This window comes from Thunnus albacares, chromosome 2, assembly GCF_914725855.1.
Source record: "Thunnus albacares chromosome 2, fThuAlb1.1, whole genome shotgun sequence".
Taxonomy (NCBI): Eukaryota; Metazoa; Chordata; class Actinopteri; order Scombriformes; family Scombridae; genus Thunnus; species Thunnus albacares.
The window spans coordinates 2918170-2939504 of NC_058107.1; the positions used below are offsets into that span (position 1 = coordinate 2918170).

The following is a 21335-nucleotide window of genomic DNA, read 5'->3' on the forward strand; positions in this document are numbered from 1 at the left end:
CAATTGTTTGGTTTGTGCTAAAAGCCATGGAAAAATGACAAGAGCCTGGTTCCATTTGTGGCTACGCCTTGTTTATTTATTTGACTGGTTGTCTTTGTGGCGTGGACTTCTGATAGAGACAGAGTTCATGTTTCTGTCCTCCCGACCACCCGAAGGCATCAGCATTGAAGAAAACCCTGATTGTGACTTGAATCTAATCAGTCTTAATCACATGTTAAAGGACCAGTGTGTAAGATTTAGGGGGCTCTATTGACAGAAATGGAAGATGATATTCATAAGTATGTTTTCATTAGTGTATAATCCCATGAAAATAGGAATAGTTGTGTTTTCGTTACCTTAGAATGAGCCTGCAATGTTACACAGCCGTGTTTCTACAGTAGCCCAGAATGGACAAACCAAACACTGGCTCTAGAGATGGCCTTTTGCAGCCACCGTAGGTTCTCCTACGCGCTTTGAAGGAGAGGGGAGGGGAGGGGAGGGGAGGGGTATGCAGTTGGTTGCAATCTGCAACCTCACTGCTAGATGCCACTAAATCCTCCACACTGGTTCTTTAATGGATGAGTGTCCAGTTCAACTGATGTTTCCAGTTTAAAAGCTGCTGATAGCTGATATTTTTGTCGTGTGTTTTCAATTCCTATAAAAAAAAAAAAAAAAAAGACTATTTTTATGCCAGAAAAAGACTTTGTCCCTCCAGCACTGTGTCCTTATCAGGGTGGAGAAGTTTCTTAAACAGGATGAGACTAAACCAGTAGCTGCCCTGTTGGTCTGACCTCAGTGCTTGGAGTGACAGCAGGCTGGTCGCCTTTTGTAGTGAAACAACAGTCACCAGCTGTCTGAACTGAAACCAACCCTTGCCTGCAACTTACAACCTGACCGCTCTGCTGAAATGTATGTATGTGTGTGTGTGTGTGACATAAGAAAGAGCAAAATCCTCGTCACACACTCTCTGAGTGCTTTGGCTAGAACTCTCCTCAGATGCCCTACAGGAAATAAAGCCGAAGCTCCCTGATGAGGCATGACTGTGCCCTCAGTCCATGTGTTTTCTGTCCCATGCTGCATTTATGTCATATGAGGAAGAGTAAATGTGACATTAGGGCAGTGACATTGTATGACAGTGTAGTGTAGGTTAAACATGAACAAAAATACAAAAATACTCAAAAAAAAAAAAGTCTGAATGTCTTAGATGAGTCAACGTGTGTTCTCATATGACATGAATGCAGCATCACTCTCTTTCTGTGGGACTCAGTTGACCTCAGTTGGTCTCATTCCAGTTGTTGCCAAGTAGCAGATTTTCCTCTTTACTGTGAAGCTTTGGATTTATGAGGACAACAATGAGCTTGTAGCATCTGAGGTGTTTTTTTTTCCTTTTTTTCAGCTGCTATTTCCACTGAATGTTCCGTTTCGTTTATCTTTCGTCTTAAAGATGTAGAGTACGTTTGTTTTTCTTTCAAGCAAGAGAAATGAATTATGAGATTGAGTATAAATTTAGCATAATATATTGATTTGTGTATATTTAAAGGTGTAATGAGTACAGCTATCATTGTGCATTTTTCATTTGTGTAGTTATGTGGCTACAGAGCAGCTTGCTGTAAATACCAACAGTTCATATAGCTATTCATGTAGATGATTTTATGAATTTGTATTGAGACCAAACTTCTCTTGTACATTCTGTGTAATTTTTCCTCTTAGTGTTGTCTCACGTGTGCCTTTAATGTTGCTTCAGACAACATTCAACTGTTTCATGTCCATTTCAAGCTATTTTTACACATGTGCTATATGGTCATTGTGATCTCTGCAGATATGAATATTTTTACAGTAGAATGGAATAAGGATTACTGTTTTTTCCTGCAGTCCCTCAAAGCAATCATCGGGTTTACATAATACTGATCTCTACCAGTGAGTGTGTGTGTGCATAAATCCTGCCTACAAGGGCTCTTTGTGATCCCTCCCTGGATGTATTTCAGCATAATGACTGAGCCAAAGATGCTGAAAATATAATCACTTGATGTTTGATTTTATTTGGGGGCATTTTTTAAACGATGAAAAGCCATCTCTCCAAAGCCACTTCTTTCAGGAAAAACAAACAAAGGAGATATTTTCAGTGCTTTTTATTATAGTCTCACTCGTGTGGGTTGTGAAGATTGATACTTAAACACTGATGACTGATTCACTTCTATTTTAGCTGCACCCACCAATCAGACACCTACAGATGTAAAACATAGACATAGACAGGCATTTCATTATATACAGATCAGTACCCAACAACATATATTCATCAACAGTTGCACGACCAGAAGGCACATTTTAGTGTATTTTGCCACAAACTTAACTGATGACTGATTTGTAGAATTAAAAGCGTGGCATTTATTTTGAGACAGTTTAAGGTTTGTTGGAATCCAAAGGAAAATGGGGACTAAATTGGATTTTTATCTTGAAATATTTGTTAACGTGTGCTTACACACTGCCATTTTATAGCATTTCTTTGTTAAAATAATCTTTGGCTTTTTAGTAATAAGGCATATTTGTCATATACTGTATTCTCATCACTTAGTGTAAACATCATTATGAAGAGAAACATGTTTTAAGAAAGCGCTTTAGCAGGTAAAACCAGTTTCACACATTTAATGTGGCTGCGTTTCAGCTAGTGATCACCGAAGCATCTTCTCTTAGCTGCCCTGGATTGTCAAAATTTAACTCCAGCATTAAAATCCCCCCAAACTGGAAGTTTTCTCTCTCATCTTGAATTCAGTCACTTTCAACAGATTCCAACAAAGATCAGCTTCTGCAGTGGGGAAAAAACAAACACAAACCCAACGCATGCAGCAAAATCATCGTTTTGTAATCCAAGAAGGAGGCTGAAAGTCCAAACTTGACCTGCCGTGTGCTCACAGGTGGTGTTTGGTGGCTACAAACTAGATTTTTGGTGGAGCATCTTCAGCAAATAACCTTTGTATCAAACACAAGTTTTTGTCCTGTGTGTCAAACCTAACAGCCTACATCAGTCTCTAAACGTGGAAAACATTTGAAGGGCTTTGCTCTGATGGGGGAGGTGAGCGGGGGTCTGTTGGTTCAATGTATTTTTTTTTTTTTAATTTATTTAAATCTTTCTTAAATATACAAAATGTATTGTTGATGTCACCTGGTGTACAATAAATGCTGGATCGGCTTTAATTTTGTAAAAATATAGAAATTAAAGAGATTTTATTGAACAGAAACAGAATATTTGTGTTGATCATTGAATCATTAAACAAACCTGACGCCAGATGTATAAACCATGTGTATGCACAAAAACATGCATACACCCTTCCTTCACACATAAACTAGTATTTATACAAACAGGATGTGTGGTGAGACACAGACTTCAGACCAGTGTATGCATGTTTTTCCTGAGCCAGACGCAGATTATATGATCTGCTGGAGATGGAAATCTAAGGTGAGAGATGGAATCTAAATCTAATAAACATTGTTCAGGCTGATAACCAACTGATGTGATTTTTTTATGCATCCACACATCAATGTAAAATGATTATTAATCACCTCACAAACACTTTTCTCTTAAACAACAACTGCAGAGTTCATGTCTATTAAAGTAAAGAAGGAAACATCCGTCTGTGTCAGAACGGACCACAGAAACATTAAAAACCAGCAGGTGAACTGATGAGAACCAATCAGACAAGTCTGTATTGAAAATGTTTTTTCATTCTTCTCTCAGAAGAAGCAAAACCCTTGTCAGAATGAACTCAAACAAACAGACCACAGTTAACAGGAAGTGGTCGGACCTGGGGGCGGGGTGCATGACGAGGTGTCCAGGCTGTGCAGGGGGGGGGGGGCTCCCCAGACACTGCGGCAGCCTTGCTGAGTTGGACAGAATCAGACCGGACCTGGAGCTGTCCTTGTGCAGCGGGACGATGCGTTACATGGTGGTGTCGGTCTGGTTGGGCAAGGATGGGAGAGATGGCAGGGGGGTCAGCGGCAGCAGGCTTCGTTTGGTGGGGGCGTTGTCTTCTCCCTCGGCCTCATTGATGACAGGGATTTGAGGCTCCAAGTCCTTGATGCATAACACAGGGTGGGTCATGAAGTTGTGGATGGATCTGCGAGCAGCGCAACCTTCTGAAAGCTTCCACAAAAACGCTCTCTAAATCCAAATTAAAGGAAACAGAAGTGTCTCCTGGATTAGCTACTGCTGCTAACTGCACAGCAGTGGATCTACTTCAGAGAACATATGATCCTCTTCCAACAAACACACCACAATAATGTCCTGATAGGCTTCCGTTGCTCTGCAGGGTTTTTATCATTGTTGCTTAACATGTGGAGAGTGAGCTGTTTGGACTTTGGGGAGGTGAAACCGGAGCTGTGGATTTATTGGAGTCAAACAGCTGGAATCAGTTGTGTTGCAGGCTGATCCTGTGCACACTTTGTGCACTATTCTTTGTCTTCCTTCTTCCATCAATTCAGCTCTTCCTCTGTGAACTCTGGTTCTGATTCAGTGACAAACAGTCCCAGCGGTCTGGACTCTGGATAACCAGCCCACTGCAGGTAGTTTTCTTCAGTTTCCCAATAGGACAATAACGTAAACAAATGTCTCTACTTCTGAAGCATGACCACATGCTGAATCTTCTGGGACTCTCAGCCTCACATATGGAAACAAACAGCTGTTCATGTCAGAGGTAGATCTTTCTGCTGTTAGTTACCAGCTAATCCAGGGCCTGTGTTAACTTTGGTTTGCACTTAGAGGTTGCATCTGAAGTTTATGTGAAAAGCTTTAGGAGGCTTGCACTGCCAGCTGTTGGGGATGCTGGTCACCAGCTGAGAGAGGACAAACACAAACAACCCCCCAGTCATCTCTACTTTTCTGTTTAAGTTTCAAGCAGTTCAAATGCTTTTAATGTGAAACATCTGCAGGAAGTGTGGAGTTACAGTGACAGAAATAAAAATCCAGGTTAATGACAGCAGCTCCACTGGGTGATCGGCTCTATTGACATTTAAAATAATCACAGAGAATGTTGTTACCACATCAGAATGAGCTGCAGACGTGTTTTTAATTGGCCGTAAAACACAAAACAAATTGGAACCATATTAGTCATGTGAATTGGTCATTATTTGAATTTTGGCTTTAAATTTCTGGCTTATGATTTATATGTTCTTATCAGTGGTTGATCAGTAAAGCGAAACAAAGTTACAGCTCTTAGTGGTTTTTTATTCCCCAAACTCAGAGATTTTGCTTTTTAGTTCAAAACCAGCATCCTGTTGTTGTGGGCATAACGGGAAGTGATGAAGATGAGAATTACGATGCACGGACAGTTTTGCAAGTTTAAAAAGTCATTACTGTGTAAATAACATATCAAGTTCTATAATGATTAAAGAGTAGGCAGCAGCAGCTCCTTGAATTCGGAGTGGGAGACATGATGCAACAGGGAGCACACACACCCAGCATGGCCAGAGTAATAGGGCTCTGGGCTGGATCCTCCTTTTATGTCAAACTGTGTCTTTTAGTGTTGGTGTGTTCTATACTCACCTTCTCCCAGAGGTGACTGAGATTCTTGAGGCTTGATTTCCGGGCCATAGATTTGGCTCCACCCACCACCTCAGCCACAAGGAGGCTCTGAACCTTCACCTAATTGATGAAGGCAGACAAAGCATTAACAGGATTTTTCACAGACAGTAATAATATCAATGATGTCATTTCAATTTTAAAAAGGCAGTTTACTGACCATTTTCTTCCAGAAGGCTCCTTCTCTTTTCTCTGGCGTAGAAAACACAATGGGCACTAATAGGCAAGTCCAAGACAAGCCGGTAAAGGCGGCAGAGCCTGTGCTTTTACTGAAAATATAATATGGCAAACATGAAAGAGGGAAGAAACAACCAGGATAAAATGAAAAAAAGAATAGGTTCCGAGACACACACACACATATTTTAATTTAATCTGTAGTCTGTTTTTTTTTTAAATGTTCCTTTTTATGCTACTGTTAATTAGTTAACAGTAGTCACTCTCTCTCTATATTACTTTGTTCTTCTCACTCTTTATTCTTATTCCGTCTCCTGTATGTTTTTTTGGCCCTTCTCAACTGCTGCATACTTTGTACTATAAAAACCATTCAACTATCAATCTGTGCAGCTCATTCAGCAAATGTGTGCTTGTATTTTTCTGGAATGTAACATGTTTCAGCGATTTTATATAATTTTTTAAAACACTAAAATTCATAATGGGTGTATGGGATGAACCATCCAACTGAGTTGGAACCTTTGTCACGTTGACTCTCAACTGCTCGGACGTCTTTTATCCTACAGACACCATTCGAACTATAAAATGTTCACAAAACTTTGAATTTTCAAAGTTATCAGATTGTTACTTAATTAGTTGATTTAAGCCAAAAATCAGGGGTTTTGACAGACGTTGTCAGGTCTCACCAGTGTGTCATGTGATCAGGCACAGTGGAGGTCACAGATATTATTAGACCAGAAAAGATTTTTTAAACAGCTCTGCAGGATGTGTGTCTTCTCTCACTCCAGTTTCTTAAACTTACGGATTCTCTCTTCCTTCAAACACTTTTTACACATATTATTCATTCTCATGGTAAATTAGTCTTGCTTTGCTCCAAGCTCTAGTTTGAGACAAATACATTTTCATCATCAAAATGGAGATTTTTTCCTCTAATTATTGTGAATGTCTGTTGGCTCAGTGGTTTAGAACACTGTTCTCATGATCAGCTTCACCTGAGATGACAAGGTTGTGTGTTCATTACCCGCTCACTGCAATGCTCCACATAATATTGCTCTCATGCACAAAGTTGCTTTACATCTTCATAATGTACCATAATTCAATTCGACTCCAGCTCTCCTTAATATTATTACCTATAATGTACATTGATATGCTTGTTAAATACATCTTTTCCTATTGCTTAAAGCATGTCTGTGTAGTCCAGTGGTTTAAGATCATGTCACATTACAGTTCCTTTTAGATCTAAAGATTTTGAGTTTAAACCCTGCTTTGGGCAGAACTCAGTAGTGTTGAAGGTGGAAAAATGCAGGTCTACACAGCTGTTGTCAATCTGCTGATTAAGACTGCAAAAAACAGTCCTTGTGATAAAACCTCTCTCTTTCTCTGTTTTAAACTGTTAGTCACCTTGAACCTTCAGGTTTCATTTACAATTCAAAATGACCTTCATCTCAGAAACACACACACACACACACACACACACACACAAACAATACACACAAAAACAACATCAGATATTGACGTGCACACATAATAGTCAAGAAAACTTTGTCTTAAAATTACAACCCATATATTTCATATAATTGAAAGTCTAAGGAAAAAAATCTGACCAGGCAAGTTATGTGACAAATTAGTTCAGTGCATAGCATGTCTGTCTTACAAACATGAGGATATAGGTTCAATTCCACCCCTTGCTGATTTTAATCATGGCAGATTTTTCAATAGTGTTCAGCTTCCAGTGATGCAATCTAAATCAGCTTTCAGCAATCACACGCAATTTCTACAGAAATTGCATTTCCTAGTTGACAATCCAGTCAGATGCAGCTCCTGCACCTTCTGCATTACTGTGAGCTGAAACATGAGTGCAGCAGCAATCAAGTGTTTGGACTGTTAGCTGGGAGAATCTGTATAACAGTGGTTCAGTGTGTTTCTACCCTTTGATTTGACATGACCTTGTGTCCATCCTGCCTTAGACTTGCCTCTGACCCAAATCCACACGATACTGAACTATTAATTACACTCTGTGCTAATCCTCAGTGCACAGTTTTAGCAGCCGGGATATAGGGAACTTAAAGTTCTATGTGTTTGCTCCTTAACAAATCATAAATACTTGTTTACTCCTTTATTACAAATCATAATACTTTTCAAATACATTTTTAACGACAGTTTTCAAATGTAACATAACAAGTCTGCATGAACTTTTGTTTTCTGTTGTGTGTTGTAATGCAATTTAACCACAAATTGGTTTGAAAGATCTGCACTACATTATCTCATAGCAACAATGTAACTTTGACTAATGTATGTCTGTGTCATACAGAACAGGATGTTTTGAACAGAAGACAAAATACACTCTGTGTTTCTGACACACAGTAGCATGGTCTGCCCACTGGTTAGCTGGGTGTAAAGTCTATAACATTTGTATTAAAAAAAAACACACAGCAATATTCCTTTAACACATTTTATGGCTTTGTAATATTAGGAAACAGTACAAGACATGTGCAAACTGACATCAGCTTAACTGCAGCTTTGGAAAGCTACTGATCATGAAGCATTTGCAAACTTTATAAAAGTTCTGCAGCTGTAAGCAGCTCCTCCATTTCTGTTGAGCATTGCATTGTGGGAAAGTAGTGTGTGACAGCACACTCAAAGAAGCAGATTTAGAAACAAAGTGATCTTTTCCAGGGTGAACACACTACATATTGTAAACCCACTTAGAGTTAGTATGCAGTGTGGGACACTGACTCCAACATCTGCACAGCTGAAACTCTGGACCTGGGTTTGAAATGAATCTGAACTCTGTTACAGTGATTGTGGAAATTACTTATAATTTGACAGGAAATAACTGATTTCACAAAAGTGCTCTCCACTCCAGCCCTGAAACAAGTCCTGGACCTGTGCGTCAAGCCAACCATCATAATCTGGTCCTCTCCATCTTCACCCACTGTGCGATGAGGTCTGCTTCAATCTTCCTGGCTGTGATCACTGACACTGGATCAGCATCATTAGATCCTCTGCATGAGCAATGACAGTAAAATGTCACATTAGATTTTTCTGTGACTCTAAAAAGGAAAGAATGGCTGTTTAGGGGCCAGTAGATTGCTGTACCTTAAATCCAGGTGATGTGCTCCTCCAGAAATGTTGACAGCTATCAGTGATGAGCTCAAGGGCTTCCTCACCTAAACAGCAGAGAGCTGATTAACTCTGATCTACTTCAGTGACTTCACAGTTCACTCAAGTGCACTCACTGGCTTTAATCTCTTACCCCTCCGTTTGCCCACGGGTCCAGATCTCCATTGGAGAAAATAATGTTGCTGGCTGTAGAGAGAGCTGAACAGAAAAGGAGACCTCATTATGAACAATATCATTTCTATGATGTAAAACACTGGTGGACATTAGAATATGAACATACAAAGTTTTATTCAAAAATGTGACATACCAAAAAAAACATGCATTTGCCTACAGAATTAACATCAAAACATTTATATTTGTTTTGATATAGAACACTTATTTTGGAAAAACAAATCTCAGATAGATTTTGTGTGTATCAAAGCCTGATATATCTTATTCTTCTGCATCATAGAGCTCTATTGTGAAATAACTTTTAAAAACACATCAGTGAGTCACAGTGCTGCACTGTTCCTTCATTACCATGAACACATACTCTGTAGTTTATTTTGACTCAATCCCACACACACACATCCTGCTGCCAGAAATACTCACTAGAACAAATGTAAATTAATCCGCCCATGAAAATAGTCCCCAACAAATGCACCATTTCCTCCTGTTTGAGTAATGTTTGTTAAAAACTACAGTGACCAGCTGTTATGAAACTGTTTATTTGTGAGGTGTTTTTAAAAGTTTATGTCTTCAGTAGGAACCAACTGACTTGAGGCTGAGGGCCACACATATCTTATCTTCCCTTTCTCTCTAAGATCCTTGAGAGAGCAGTCTCTAATCAGTTATGTGACTTTCTACATAACAATAGTTTATTTGAGGATTTTCAGTCAGTATTATTTAGAGCGCATCATAGCACAGAGACAGCACTGGTGAAAGTCACAAACAACCTAACTGCATCGGACAAAGGACTTCTCTACATACATGTCTTGTTAGATCTTAGTGCCGCATTCGACACAATTGACCATCACATCCTATTACAGAGACTGGAACATTTAATTGGCATTAAAGGAACTGCATTAAACTGGTTTAAATCCTGTTTATCAGACCGATTGTGCACGTTAATGATAAATCCTCCATGCACACAAAAGTTCGACATGGAGTTCCACAAGGTTCTGTGCTTGGACCAATACTATTCACCTTGTATATGCTTCTTTTAGGTAATATTATTAGGAAACACTCCATAAATTTTCATTGTTATGCAGATGATACCCAATTATATTTATCAATGAAGCCAGATGAAACCAATCAGTTAAACAAACTCCAAGCATGCCTTAACGACATTAAGACCTGGATGACCTGCAGTTTTCTGCTACTAAACTCAGACAAAACTGAAGTTATTGTGCTTGGCCCTGAACACCTTAGAAACACATTATCTAATGATATAGCTACTCTGGATGGCATTACCCTGGCCTCCAGCTCCATCTTAAGGAATATGGGAGTTATCTTTGATCAGGATATGTCCTTTAACTCCCACAGAAAACAAATTTCAAGGACTGCCTTTTTTTCCACTTACAAAATATTGCAAAAATCAGGCACATCCTGTCCCAAACAGATGCAGAAAAACTAGTCCACACATTTGTTACTTCTAGGCTGGATTATTGAAATATAGAAAAACACCATCCTCATCCTCTAACTTCTGGACTACACCTCTAGATGTCAGATTACACTATAGTGTGGTGTGTCTGGTAGTATACAGTGCTCACCGTCACCCCAGAACTGGGTTTTGAGCCAGTCTGGTCGCGGGGTCACACCCCAGCGTTTGAAGCAGTAAAGCTCGCGGTCTCTCTCAGTGAAGGCCATGGGAGGAAACATGTCCGTCACATTGTTGCTCTCATAGCAGAGATCTATCTCAGTGCACGCCTGCAACCAGACCAGAGGCAGGGAAAATGTTAGTGAAATAGACTGTTTTAAGATGAAGCTATAATATGTAACTATCCTATATTAAAGTATCTAAAAACAATTAGTTCTATGCTATATATTTGTTGAGTTGTGTACTTATATTATCCCAAATGTTTCCAACAATTTTCAAACCCAGAGAAATCAGTAATTTTAATCAAGGTAATGGTCCATTTCATTTGGTCGACCCCTCTACCAAAGAATATACACCTACAAGATAATACATCGGTGGCATTGTGGTTGCCTGTCACAATGGCATCTACCAATGAGTATAGGCATACAAGATAATACATTGGCGTTGTAGTTGCCCGCCAGAAACATAAATTGACTTTTATTCAGTTTTAAGCCACACTTTAATGATAACCTTTTTAGATCTGGGTCGTTTTTAACTGTATCTTTTAACTGGATGAAGGACTGTATTCATTGGACATCTGGATCTTAACTTATCAGAGAATCAAGCTAAACAAACGTTAACTTTCATAGCATTCGTTTCATGTCTCATTGTGGAATATATTGATACCCAGATTGCTTTAAAAGCCCATTATAGGAAACATCCCTAACATCAGGCCTATTCTCATGCAAAGTCCTCACCATCCGTCACCCCCACACTCAGTACTGAGTGAGCCAACGAGGGTGCTGTAACATCTAGGCTGTGGAACCTGGCAAAAGTAAGAAGTGAAGACCAGCTAGCTGCCACACAGATATCTTGAATAGAGACACCCCTGAAAAGTGCCCATGATGATGCAAACCTCTAATAGAGTGAGCCCGCAGACCTGCTGGAGGTTGTAAGCCTCTACTAGAGCAGCAACAATAGCAGAGGTTAGGGCTCTCAGCACTAGAGTCTTTAAAGACGCTATTTTCATGTCCACCTGCTCTAGGGGTCCAAAAGGTGTCTGTGAGACAGTTTCCAGGACAGTAGGCAGATGCCATGACTGTGCCATTGATCTCACCGAAGGCAATTTTCTATGTGCACCCTTAGTGAACCAACACACCAGTGGATGTTGGCCCACTAAAACAGGTCTAACTGGTCTAAAACAGCTCTGATGCCTCACGCCCCCGTCTTCAGGATTAGGAAGTATCTTGAATAAAATCTGCTCTGGTTGTGACCAGGGGGAAATATTCTTTTGGCTCCTTTCTCCATCAGAGAATTGATTTCTTCCTGTAAAATAGGAGCCAACTCCTCCTCGAGCCTAAGAATAAATTATTCCCTTGAACTGAGGCGGAACGATAGCAAATTGCTGTCTGTAACGCCTGTCTATTATTTTTAACACCCATTCTGATTTTGTGCATGCCATCCACTCTTTCTTTCTTACTGAAAGGGGGCTAGCTGTCCAATTCACCCAAGGCATAGTGGCTCATCAGGTGGGGGGCTTTAAAAAGACAGGAGCTAAAATGGCCTGTTTCAGACAGAGGCATAAAATATTCCAGTAGAACCCCAGATTAAAAATACAGATGTGGAAATGTGCATATTATGTCCCCTTTAAAGGTTCTGTATATAGGAATCATACAGATATCTTCTCAGTAGTGACATCTGTGGCCATTAAATGAAGTACAGTCAACATTGTGTTGCTCGCGGCATGAGACTATTGCAGGTGATGTCTTTTTCCTCTCTTACACTCATAATTAAATAAAACATCTCTATCATTATGTTTTGCACCATGTTTCAGCAGAGCATCTCTTACTCCCAGTCAGTCATGACAGGCTATATCCGGGGAACAATGCACTGCGGTTTTGTTGTGAAATGTGTGCTTATTACGACCTTTGGACTACCAACAGGAAAAACAAAAGGGGTAAGCCATGGACTCTGGAGCTTGTTTTCTGCTCCTTTGTTGAGGAAATAATGTTTCTTTAGCTTTTTGTGCTCAGGAGTGGGCGACTTGTCATTGCAGGGGTGATTTGTTGTGAAATGTATTGTGGTTGCCAGAGGCAGCTAGCTGTCTCATTAGCTGGAGAGCTAATATCTGCAGGGTGTTTCTAGTCAGATAGTACAGTTTTTGTTGTGTTGTTTTGTCGTTATGCCGGTTGTTTGTTGACGTTAGCGGGAGAGAGGCAGAGTGTGCAAAAAACATCACTTCCACTGGATTTTCGTGGGAAATCCAGCCCTGGTCCTTCACATAGAAATCAGTCCACAGGCTGTTACAGACAACTAAGAAAGTCGGGGAAGGTCTCATTTTTTACATGACATTGCTACCCCTTCACTCATTGGCAATAAAAAACATGAAAACATGTAAATTACTTCACAATTCTACATTTAAGGAAAAAGATGGTACTTCAATGTACTTTTAATGTACTTTCAATCTCAGTCTTTGGAAGATTTAAATGTTTCCACAGTAGAAAAGAAGTGCTGAACATGAACGAACCTCCATCTGAACTCATCTGTGCAAGTCTGGGGCCATGGCAACAGGTCAGAGCTGTATGCTAATGACCAGAGATTCAACTGTATTATGCTAGTAGAGGCTAATGCAGCCTGGAGCTCCTAGCCTCAAGCAGCCCAAGATTTTTTTCCATTTTCAAACTTGTAGTCTTCAGCCCCAACTGACTCAAGTGACACCACTTGAGGCGATTTATCAGATTTCACACAGCTCCCTCTGGAGGAAAAACATGTGGAAAATTGCTGGAGTTCCCCTTCAATGCATTTCTTTTGACTAATATTATCTTGAAGTGATCTTGTAGTAACGTTTTAAACAGACTCCTCACTAATGTTGTGTATAATGATATGCTGTGCTGTGTGTTGGTGGATGTTGGAGTACCTGGTAGTCCCAGGCCAAGCTGTCAGAGCCCAGTCCACAGCCGGTGGGATCAGCACACTCCAAATACAGACTGTACAGGTCAAAACAGGTCAGCACTCCTGTAGAGTTGTACACAATCCCTGCAGGATGGAACGCATGGGGATTATTTCAGTCTGGATGTAGCAGTGACACTTCTATCAGCTGGAACACAAATACAGACACAGTATTCATTCAGTTCCATTACAGTACATGCTTATTTGTCATGGGGGTGTGGATTCCATCTCAGCATGTAATGAATTATCTAAGGGGAGTCCACCACAGTTACAACACACACACACACACACACACACACACACACTCATAATTATCAACACTTGACAGTCCAATCCACCTGGAAGAAACCAGGAGAACAACAGACAAAAAAAGAGCAGAACCACAAACATGAGCATCTGTTAGTCATGTCAGCAGACACTAGAGGGCTGCTGCCCTCTAGTGTCTGCTGACATGAAATACATCTGAACACAAACTTCACTCTACACGCTCGTCTGCGCTCAGTAATCTTTGTGCTAATGATTATTCTGCAACACAGGAAGCTTCTTTTTATGAGATATGAGCAGGTCGGTTTACCTGCAGTGTTCCTGAGGTTGGCGAGCAGGTCAGATCCACTCAGCATGGTTTCACAAGCCACCTGAAAAAGGAAGTCATATTTTTTTTCCTATGTATATATTCATCCTAAAATATCCACCATATCTACCTTGCTTTTATGTTAAATATAATATTTTATGCCTTCAAGGTGTATTATATATTAATTTTTCTCAGTACACCCAGCAGACATGTTGTCATTCATACATTTCCTTTCCATGTGTAAAACTTAAGGTATCCTGTGGAGTTTCTGACCACTATGGAGTCATGTTTTTAACCAGTGGGCCTCTGTTTCTTTTCAATTTAACTACAACAAAAAAATCAGCTTTGCTAATATTTTATGAGGAAGGAAACACTAACCCATTCAACCATACACACAATGTGTTACATAACTACAGCTACAACTATTAGTCAATCAACAGAAAATGAATTGCTAACTATTTTGATAACTGATTCATTTTAGCGATTTTTCATGTAAAAATGCCAAATATTCACTGGTTCAAGATTCTTCAGTGTGAGGATTTGATGCTTTTCTTTGTAATATATGACACTAAAGTGAATATCTTTAGGTTTTCTTTTGTTTGAGGTTGCAGATGATATGATGTGAGTCACGGGTGGTTTTACATCATTTCTGTTAAGTAGTTGTGTAAAAAAAGGAAACACACTTAAAACTTTTACATGAGATCTATCCCTCTATTCAGCTCTTGTACTTTGTGTGGAAAATATGAAGGAACCCTGTTCATCTGTTCTTTACCTGCGAGAAAACTTTGAGATTTTAGTCTTTTATTTGTTTCCCCAAAGTCAACCCCACACACTCCTTTAGCCTCAGAGACATTTTCTCTTATTTTGACACACATTATCAAATATTAAATGGTTAAGAGCGAGCAAGCAGAGTACTGAAAAGGACCAAAGATTCCCCATTTTTAGCAGCAACATATTCCCTCCTCATTTCTGTCAAACTGCTTGAAAATACTGGACTCACATAGCGTCCTTTTTTCTATGAATGTCTAATTTAATATTATACTTTTTTATACTATTTTCTAAGTATAGACTTGATAAGTTTCAGTTCCATTTTTTCGGAGTAGTAAATTATGGTGTTGCTCACTCATGAACAAACCTGCGTGTACCTTGACAGGGTTGGCAGGCATGTTGCCCATGAAGTGAGTGCTGTAGGGGTAATCCAGCATAGCCATCAGAGTGAAGGCGTTCCTCAGCAGGCCGTTCAGCTGGTGGACGTCCTGAGCAGACGATGGAGGCTTACACAGGGTGAACTCTGATTGGATGCGACTGTAATCTGGTAAAATTCACAGGAGACAAACATCTTAATTACAATGTCCTGTTATTTTCCCTCCAGATTTGAACAGAGCTGCACGTCAGAGGTAGAAGGTCTCATCATCAAATATAACTGAAACATTTGCTTTACAGGTCAACTTAAAAAAAAAAACAAATCCAAGTGATATTTCTGCTGCAACGACACAATACAGTCCATTGTTTGTTATTTCTGTATATAGAAGTAAGGCCATCCTCTGTTGAGAAAGAACATTATGACAGATTTACCTTGCTGTTCAGCTAATTCTTTCAGCTGATAGAAAGCTCCTCTCACAGCATCTCTACATTCTGGTGAAATGCTCTCAAAATCCTTTGAAAAAGAAACAAAGATCATTAAACATCCCCTCCAGACGTTTTTTAAGACATAGAAAAAAAATAATCGGCTCATTGAAAAATCCAGAATCTCTGAATATGTAAATATTGTCCTCCTGGACGCATGACGTCTCCTCCCTCACTGTAAAGTCCATTCTCAGTGTTTGTGCACTGGAGGCTTCAAGTTTCCACATCATACTTGTGTAAGTTGTATACTGGACCATGATTGGTTCCACAGTTGTTGTGATGTCACAAATCATGCTTAAACTGAGATTTAAGGTGCACTCAGAGAAACTTTCCTCCTTCAGCAGATGATCACAAGGTGGGTGACAACAAAAAGAAGAGCATCCGTCCACTTACAGCAGTAACATCTCTGAAAAACTGCCTGGAGTCTCCCAGTCCAGCAGTTGACAGTATGGGGGCGCTGGCAGCCAGAGCTCCTGCCACAACATTTGGATACTTGAGTCTCATATAGACTGACAGCATTCCACCATAACTGAAAGAAGACGAGACAACCTCAGACATAGTAAAAAGAATCACACCATCAGAAAGCAAAGAGAAACTTGTCACTGGTTCATTCTTGACTTCATAAGAGTCAAAGTGAAAGTACATGAAGGCTCAAATCACTTTCTGAAAGCAAACACTGCAGATACATTTGGGATCATATTCTGAGTTCTTACTATAGTTCAACCTTAATGGGCTTTGAAGTTTTACAGTATTCTGAAATGATACGAATAGCTGCAGTTTCAGGTTCGGCTTTGCAACAAGATTCTGACTTCCTGAATGCATGAAGACAACAGATAAACACTGAATTGAAAAGGATAACATGATGTGCATAAAATCAGGTCATAATTAAGTTTGCATGAAGCAATTACACAAGGTTGGCAACACATATACACATGTTAATGCTTCAAATAAACACCTGCAGTCAGACTGATCAGTTAAAAATAAAAATAACTTCCGTGGAGCTCCACAACAAGTCGCAGGTGAACAACACTGAGACCCTACCTGCCACCAAACACGATGACAGGACAGTCTGTGGCTGCCAGCTGCTGTTTCAGCTCAGTGATCATGACAGCGTAGTCGGCGAGGGCTTGCTCCACTGTCAGCAGGCCGATCTGAGGGATGTTAAAGGAGTCCTTGCCGAACGGGAGAGATTTGCCGTAGTACCTCTATAAGCGGGACAAAAGGACGGAGGTGTTCAAGCTTGATTAGAGATTCAAAACATATGCAGACAGTATCAAAGCTGCAGTACACAGCTGCTCCAGTGACAGACGTCATACGCCATGATCATCACTCCTATGTGACCTTTTTCCCAAAGTTTATTTTAACTCAATCCCACACAAACCGTCCTGCTGCCAGAAATACTCACTGGAATGCCAAACGTGGATTAATCCACTGCTGAAAATAGTCCCCAACAAATGCACTATTTCCTCCTGTTTGAGTAACGGTTGTTAAAAACTACAGTTGTGTTCATTTTTAAAAGTGAAACCATACTGTGTATTTGTGAGACGTTTTAAAAGATTTACTGTATGTCTTCAGTAGGAACCAACAGGGTTGGCACACGGGTAATAAGAAAGTCATAAAGTATTGATAGTATTGAGAGAGACGAACACATTTCAGTACATTTTGAAGCAACAATTATAAGTTTAGAAAAAGGACAGGGAGATTCCACCAAAGCCACAAAATCAACTCTTCATTTTCACAGTCAGGGCAGCGTTTTATTCTTCAAGTGGTTGGTGCTGAAATTTAAACTGCCTTGTAAAAAACATATGGTTGGAGAGTTGTGGAAAATCAGCTGATAGTATGAGTCAAACTTTAACCATCCATTTCCCATTTTCCTTTGTCATGTGATCTGAGAGTGCTACTCAGCCAAAACAGTAAAAAATTAAAATGCTGTCTACATTTCACTGCACTGCTTCATGACGTGTACCAACGTTATCTTACATGTTCAGCAAATATGACCAAGGATCTCTGCTGAGCAGCCAACTCTGTGATGAATCCAGAGTTGAGGGCAAATTCCCAGATGTCTCCCTCGTTACCCGTGTAGAAGAAAATGGGACCGTAGCCCTTCTTCCAGTACTTATCTAAAGAGGGTAGAAAGGCAGAACACAATGAGTAACACGAGCTCATACACGGAAGTTGTGATATTCAAACTGTGTGATTGTTAAGTGGATTCACCTGTGATCAGGTAACGCTGACTGAATGTCCCGTTCCCCATGCTGTTAAAGTTGAAGTGATCCAGAATCTGACTGAAATACTTCTCTGTGAACTGGGGTTCTGTCTTGAATCCATGTTTCTTTGACTGTAAAAATGAATGAAATGTACACCATATATTATATTGGATTACTCTTGTTATTCATAAAACTCTGGGGATAAAACGGAAATTTAGTTTGACATTCTTGTTGTAACTTGTCTTACTTGAAATTCTCACTGGAAGTCCTGACAAACCAAACTCTATTCAAGAAACTGGAGATTTAATATTCCCAAGTTAATAGAAAACTATAAATACACCGACAGAATGTATCTTAATATCTATCCCTAATATTAAATCTCCATTTTTTATTACGGCTTACACCTGATACACCATTTGACAATATTTACATTAATAAGACATAAACTTTCATATGCGTTTTATTGTCCCCCCTCAAATAGAAGACACATTAACAGGTTTAATTAAACTGAATAAACTAAAATAACTGCTTGTGGGTCACTTGTATGCCGTACTACACAATAAGTGTCGATAAAACTTTAATTCATATTCTGTCAGGAGTGAACATTTACCGACATTGACAAAGCAGAGCAGAAGACTTTTGAATGGAGTTTCTTAAAAGCGGAACTTAGGTTTCAGAAAAGTACAAAGACAGTGAATATTAAAAGGTTACCTGGAGATAAGTGTGCGGGAGGCCCTGCAACAGCTCTGCAAACAACAGGGTCAATGTTAGCGGGAATAAAGATAATATCTTACTCATGTTCGGGCTGCAGTGCTACGAACAACAACACAGTAATGTTGTAATGTTGACAAGTATAAACCTATACTGCGCATGCGTCACTTCTACGTGTCACATGACTTGTTTATATCCTATGCTACGTTCAGGTGCACCTCGTAACACTTGATGTTCCTTTTCAGAAAACTCGCAGTGGAAAGAAGGGAGAGCAAAAAAAGAGCACGAATATAACTGCGGTTCAATGAATTCTGTATGACCGCCTAAGTAGGTAAATAGAACTGATGTGTTGATCAAGTTGTGAGAAAAGTTGCATATTTGGTTCATAGCAGAAAAAAAAAATAAAGGTGGAGATACCAAATTACTAAAATATAATTTCCAAGGAATGCCACACAAATACATTTACCTTTTAAAAACATTTTCAAAAAGTGGAAATACATGAATATATAAATAAAAGAAGAAATACAGAAAATATATCTGATTACTTATTTATGTATTTTACACTTATTTCTTTTTTTATTCTTTTTTGGAAATATCTAGTCGGTCATTTATTGCTGGCCCACTGGACGACATAAAGCACAGTTGTAAGTAATCAAGGTAAGCCAAGTGATCCCAATTAGCATAGGTAAACGCCCCATCAATCTCTACTGCAGGGCCGTGTGCACACACAGAAACCACACACAGAAATTGAGAAGAAAGTTGAGAAGTCGAGAATGCTTAAATGAAAGTCTAAAGAGGGTGGAGCACCAGACTCCAAATGTAAAAAACCCTTAACAGTTCTGAAGTGGAGGTGCTGCTGCAGGAAGTGAACACCAAACAAGCTGTCATATGTAGTGGCATCAGTAGTGGATACAAAATAACAGAAAAGAAGAAGTCAAGCTGGCTTTTTGGAATTAATACAATTTGATGGTACATTTTATCTAAAAGCTGTAGTTGTGAAACCATGGAACATGACACATTTAACATTTAAATACCAGTGTGTAAAGCCTAACGGCAGGTGATTGTTTTTGTGAATAAGTGTTATCTTCTTCAACATGTGTTACCTAAGTGCTTAGTTTGTTTTCAAAATTTAAACATTTGCTGTTGCAAAAATTGCATAACTAAAACCCCTCGATATAAAAGTTCACTACAATGGTTTGATTTTTATCATTTATTTACAGGTGATCTCCTGTTGAGGCAGCCGTCCTCTGAGTTGGAACCTGGCACCTCGCAGCCAGCACCTTCATGCAGCAGTACCTCCATGCATCCACCCAGGTCCCGTTAAACTGTCCCACGTCTGATCTCAGAATCCTCAGAAAGAGAGAATGGCCCAAACGCTTTCACAGATAGCCTCAACACTGACCACAGTCTCTAAGACACTTGAAGAATTTAATGTTTAATTCAAATAATAATATAATAATACAAATAAAGATATGCGCTCAAACCTACTTGACTTTTAAGTGATGTGTTTCTTTCTTGATATTAATTGTAGGCTATAAATAATCACACTGTAAAAGCCAAATTAATTTTAAAGTCTTTATTTACAAACAATTAATTGCTGTCGAACTTGGGCAGCAAGTCTGTTGTTGGAGGAGTGGGTAAGGATGCATATCCTCTTGTTTGTGTTTATTTGTTTTACAAGACCATAATGCTTTGTAAAATAATGACAATAATTATTACAAATATTACAAATTATACAAATGTAATTTAAATCCCATAATATTATACAACTGTAGAACTGAAGAAAATGCAATAACCAATTATTTTTCACATGCAACATGTCAGCACTCAAACGTGCATAAGTGTGCTCTTGACTGTGTGTAGATTCAGTTCTTACCTAAGAACAAATCCCAAATAAGAAAACACTGGTGAAAAAAGAACTGTCTTCCTAAGAACGGTTGGTGAATGAGGCCCATTGTTATTAGTAACACCTGTGCTTTTCCTGCTATGACAAGTCAATAATGTCTGCTGTGAAACAGGACTATGAATAAACTAAAAGGTGCATCTATGTTTCTTTATTGACATGTTAAAACCTGTTTTGAAAGGTGCATCTGTGTTACTGTGTTAAGAAATGTTACAAGCATAGAAATATGTAGTATTAATAAAAAAGGAAAAAGGAAACAGTGAATGAACTGTATGTCCATGCTGCATATAAAAGAAGGGATAAAAATAGAAACAGTAGAACTTGATAGTGCACAATAATAATTCTCTTTATAGATTCATGTTTTACATAAAAACATGATCTTGTTAAATAAGATATGTGATATCATTATAAAATACAATGGGTTAACTGAAAACAATATTATACAATAGATTCAACTCTGAAACCGTATGTAAAACATGTAAAGTTAGTTTCACCTTGACCTGATACAGCTTGTTGCACCAGTGGAAATCAGGCTGTGCTGCATTTATCTGTGGAGTGTGTGTGGTGGGTGGTGCCACACTGTGACTGTTCTGCACATCAACAACAAAACACAACATGAACAGCAGGTTGACCCAGTATGCCCTGGGAACTTAACATAAAATCCATCTGTTGCTGTATTTTACATTACCAAATGTTTTATGATCCCCTCTGAGTCACTTGATGTTTGAAGGGCTGTGTCTTCTGGA

At 39.2% G+C, this 21335-nt stretch overlaps 1 protein-coding gene and 2 long non-coding RNA genes across 3 annotated transcripts; 2 read left to right on the forward strand and 1 right to left on the reverse strand.

Moving 5' to 3' along the window:
- The first annotated feature begins 468 nt into the window (after positions 1-468).
- Positions 469-19055, forward strand: LOC122989988. The gene is made up of 3 exons (XR_006405229.1): positions 469-568; positions 12642-12647; positions 19045-19055. It is a non-coding gene; the product is annotated as an uncharacterized LOC122989988 (long non-coding RNA).
- Positions 7967-18855, reverse strand: dpp7 (dipeptidyl-peptidase 7). Its single transcript, XM_044363044.1, has 13 exons — positions 18687-18855; positions 17983-18106; positions 17749-17888; positions 16810-16973; positions 16162-16297; positions 15718-15799; positions 15288-15454; positions 14146-14206; positions 13540-13658; positions 10597-10753; positions 8979-9043; positions 8822-8892; positions 7967-8727 (listed from the first exon to the last, which is right to left on the reverse strand). The coding sequence occupies exons 1-13, from the start codon at positions 18771-18773 to the stop codon at positions 8628-8630; spliced, it is 1473 nt and encodes a 490-aa protein (XP_044218979.1). The 5' UTR covers positions 18774-18855; the 3' UTR covers positions 7967-8627.
- Positions 19056-19351: 296 nt separating the features above from the next.
- On the forward strand, positions 19352-20173 carry LOC122989984. Its single transcript, XR_006405228.1, has 2 exons — positions 19352-19536; positions 19907-20173. It is a non-coding gene; the product is annotated as an uncharacterized LOC122989984 (long non-coding RNA).
- Positions 20174-21335: the final 1162 nt, after the last annotated feature.

Coding starts and splice junctions, on each gene's coding strand:
- dpp7 (XM_044363044.1), bottom strand. CDS start 18,773: ATGAGTAAGATATTATCTTTATTCCCGCTAACATTGACCCTGTTGTTT. Junction 14,207..15,287: donor TGCCTGCCAACCCTGTCAAG/GTACACGCAGGT, acceptor TTCCTTTTTCAG/GTGGCTTGTGAAACCATGCT. Junction 9,044..10,596: donor AACCCAGTTCTGGGGTGACG/GTGAGCACTGTA, acceptor TTTTCTGTTCAG/CTCTCTCTACAGCCAGCAAC.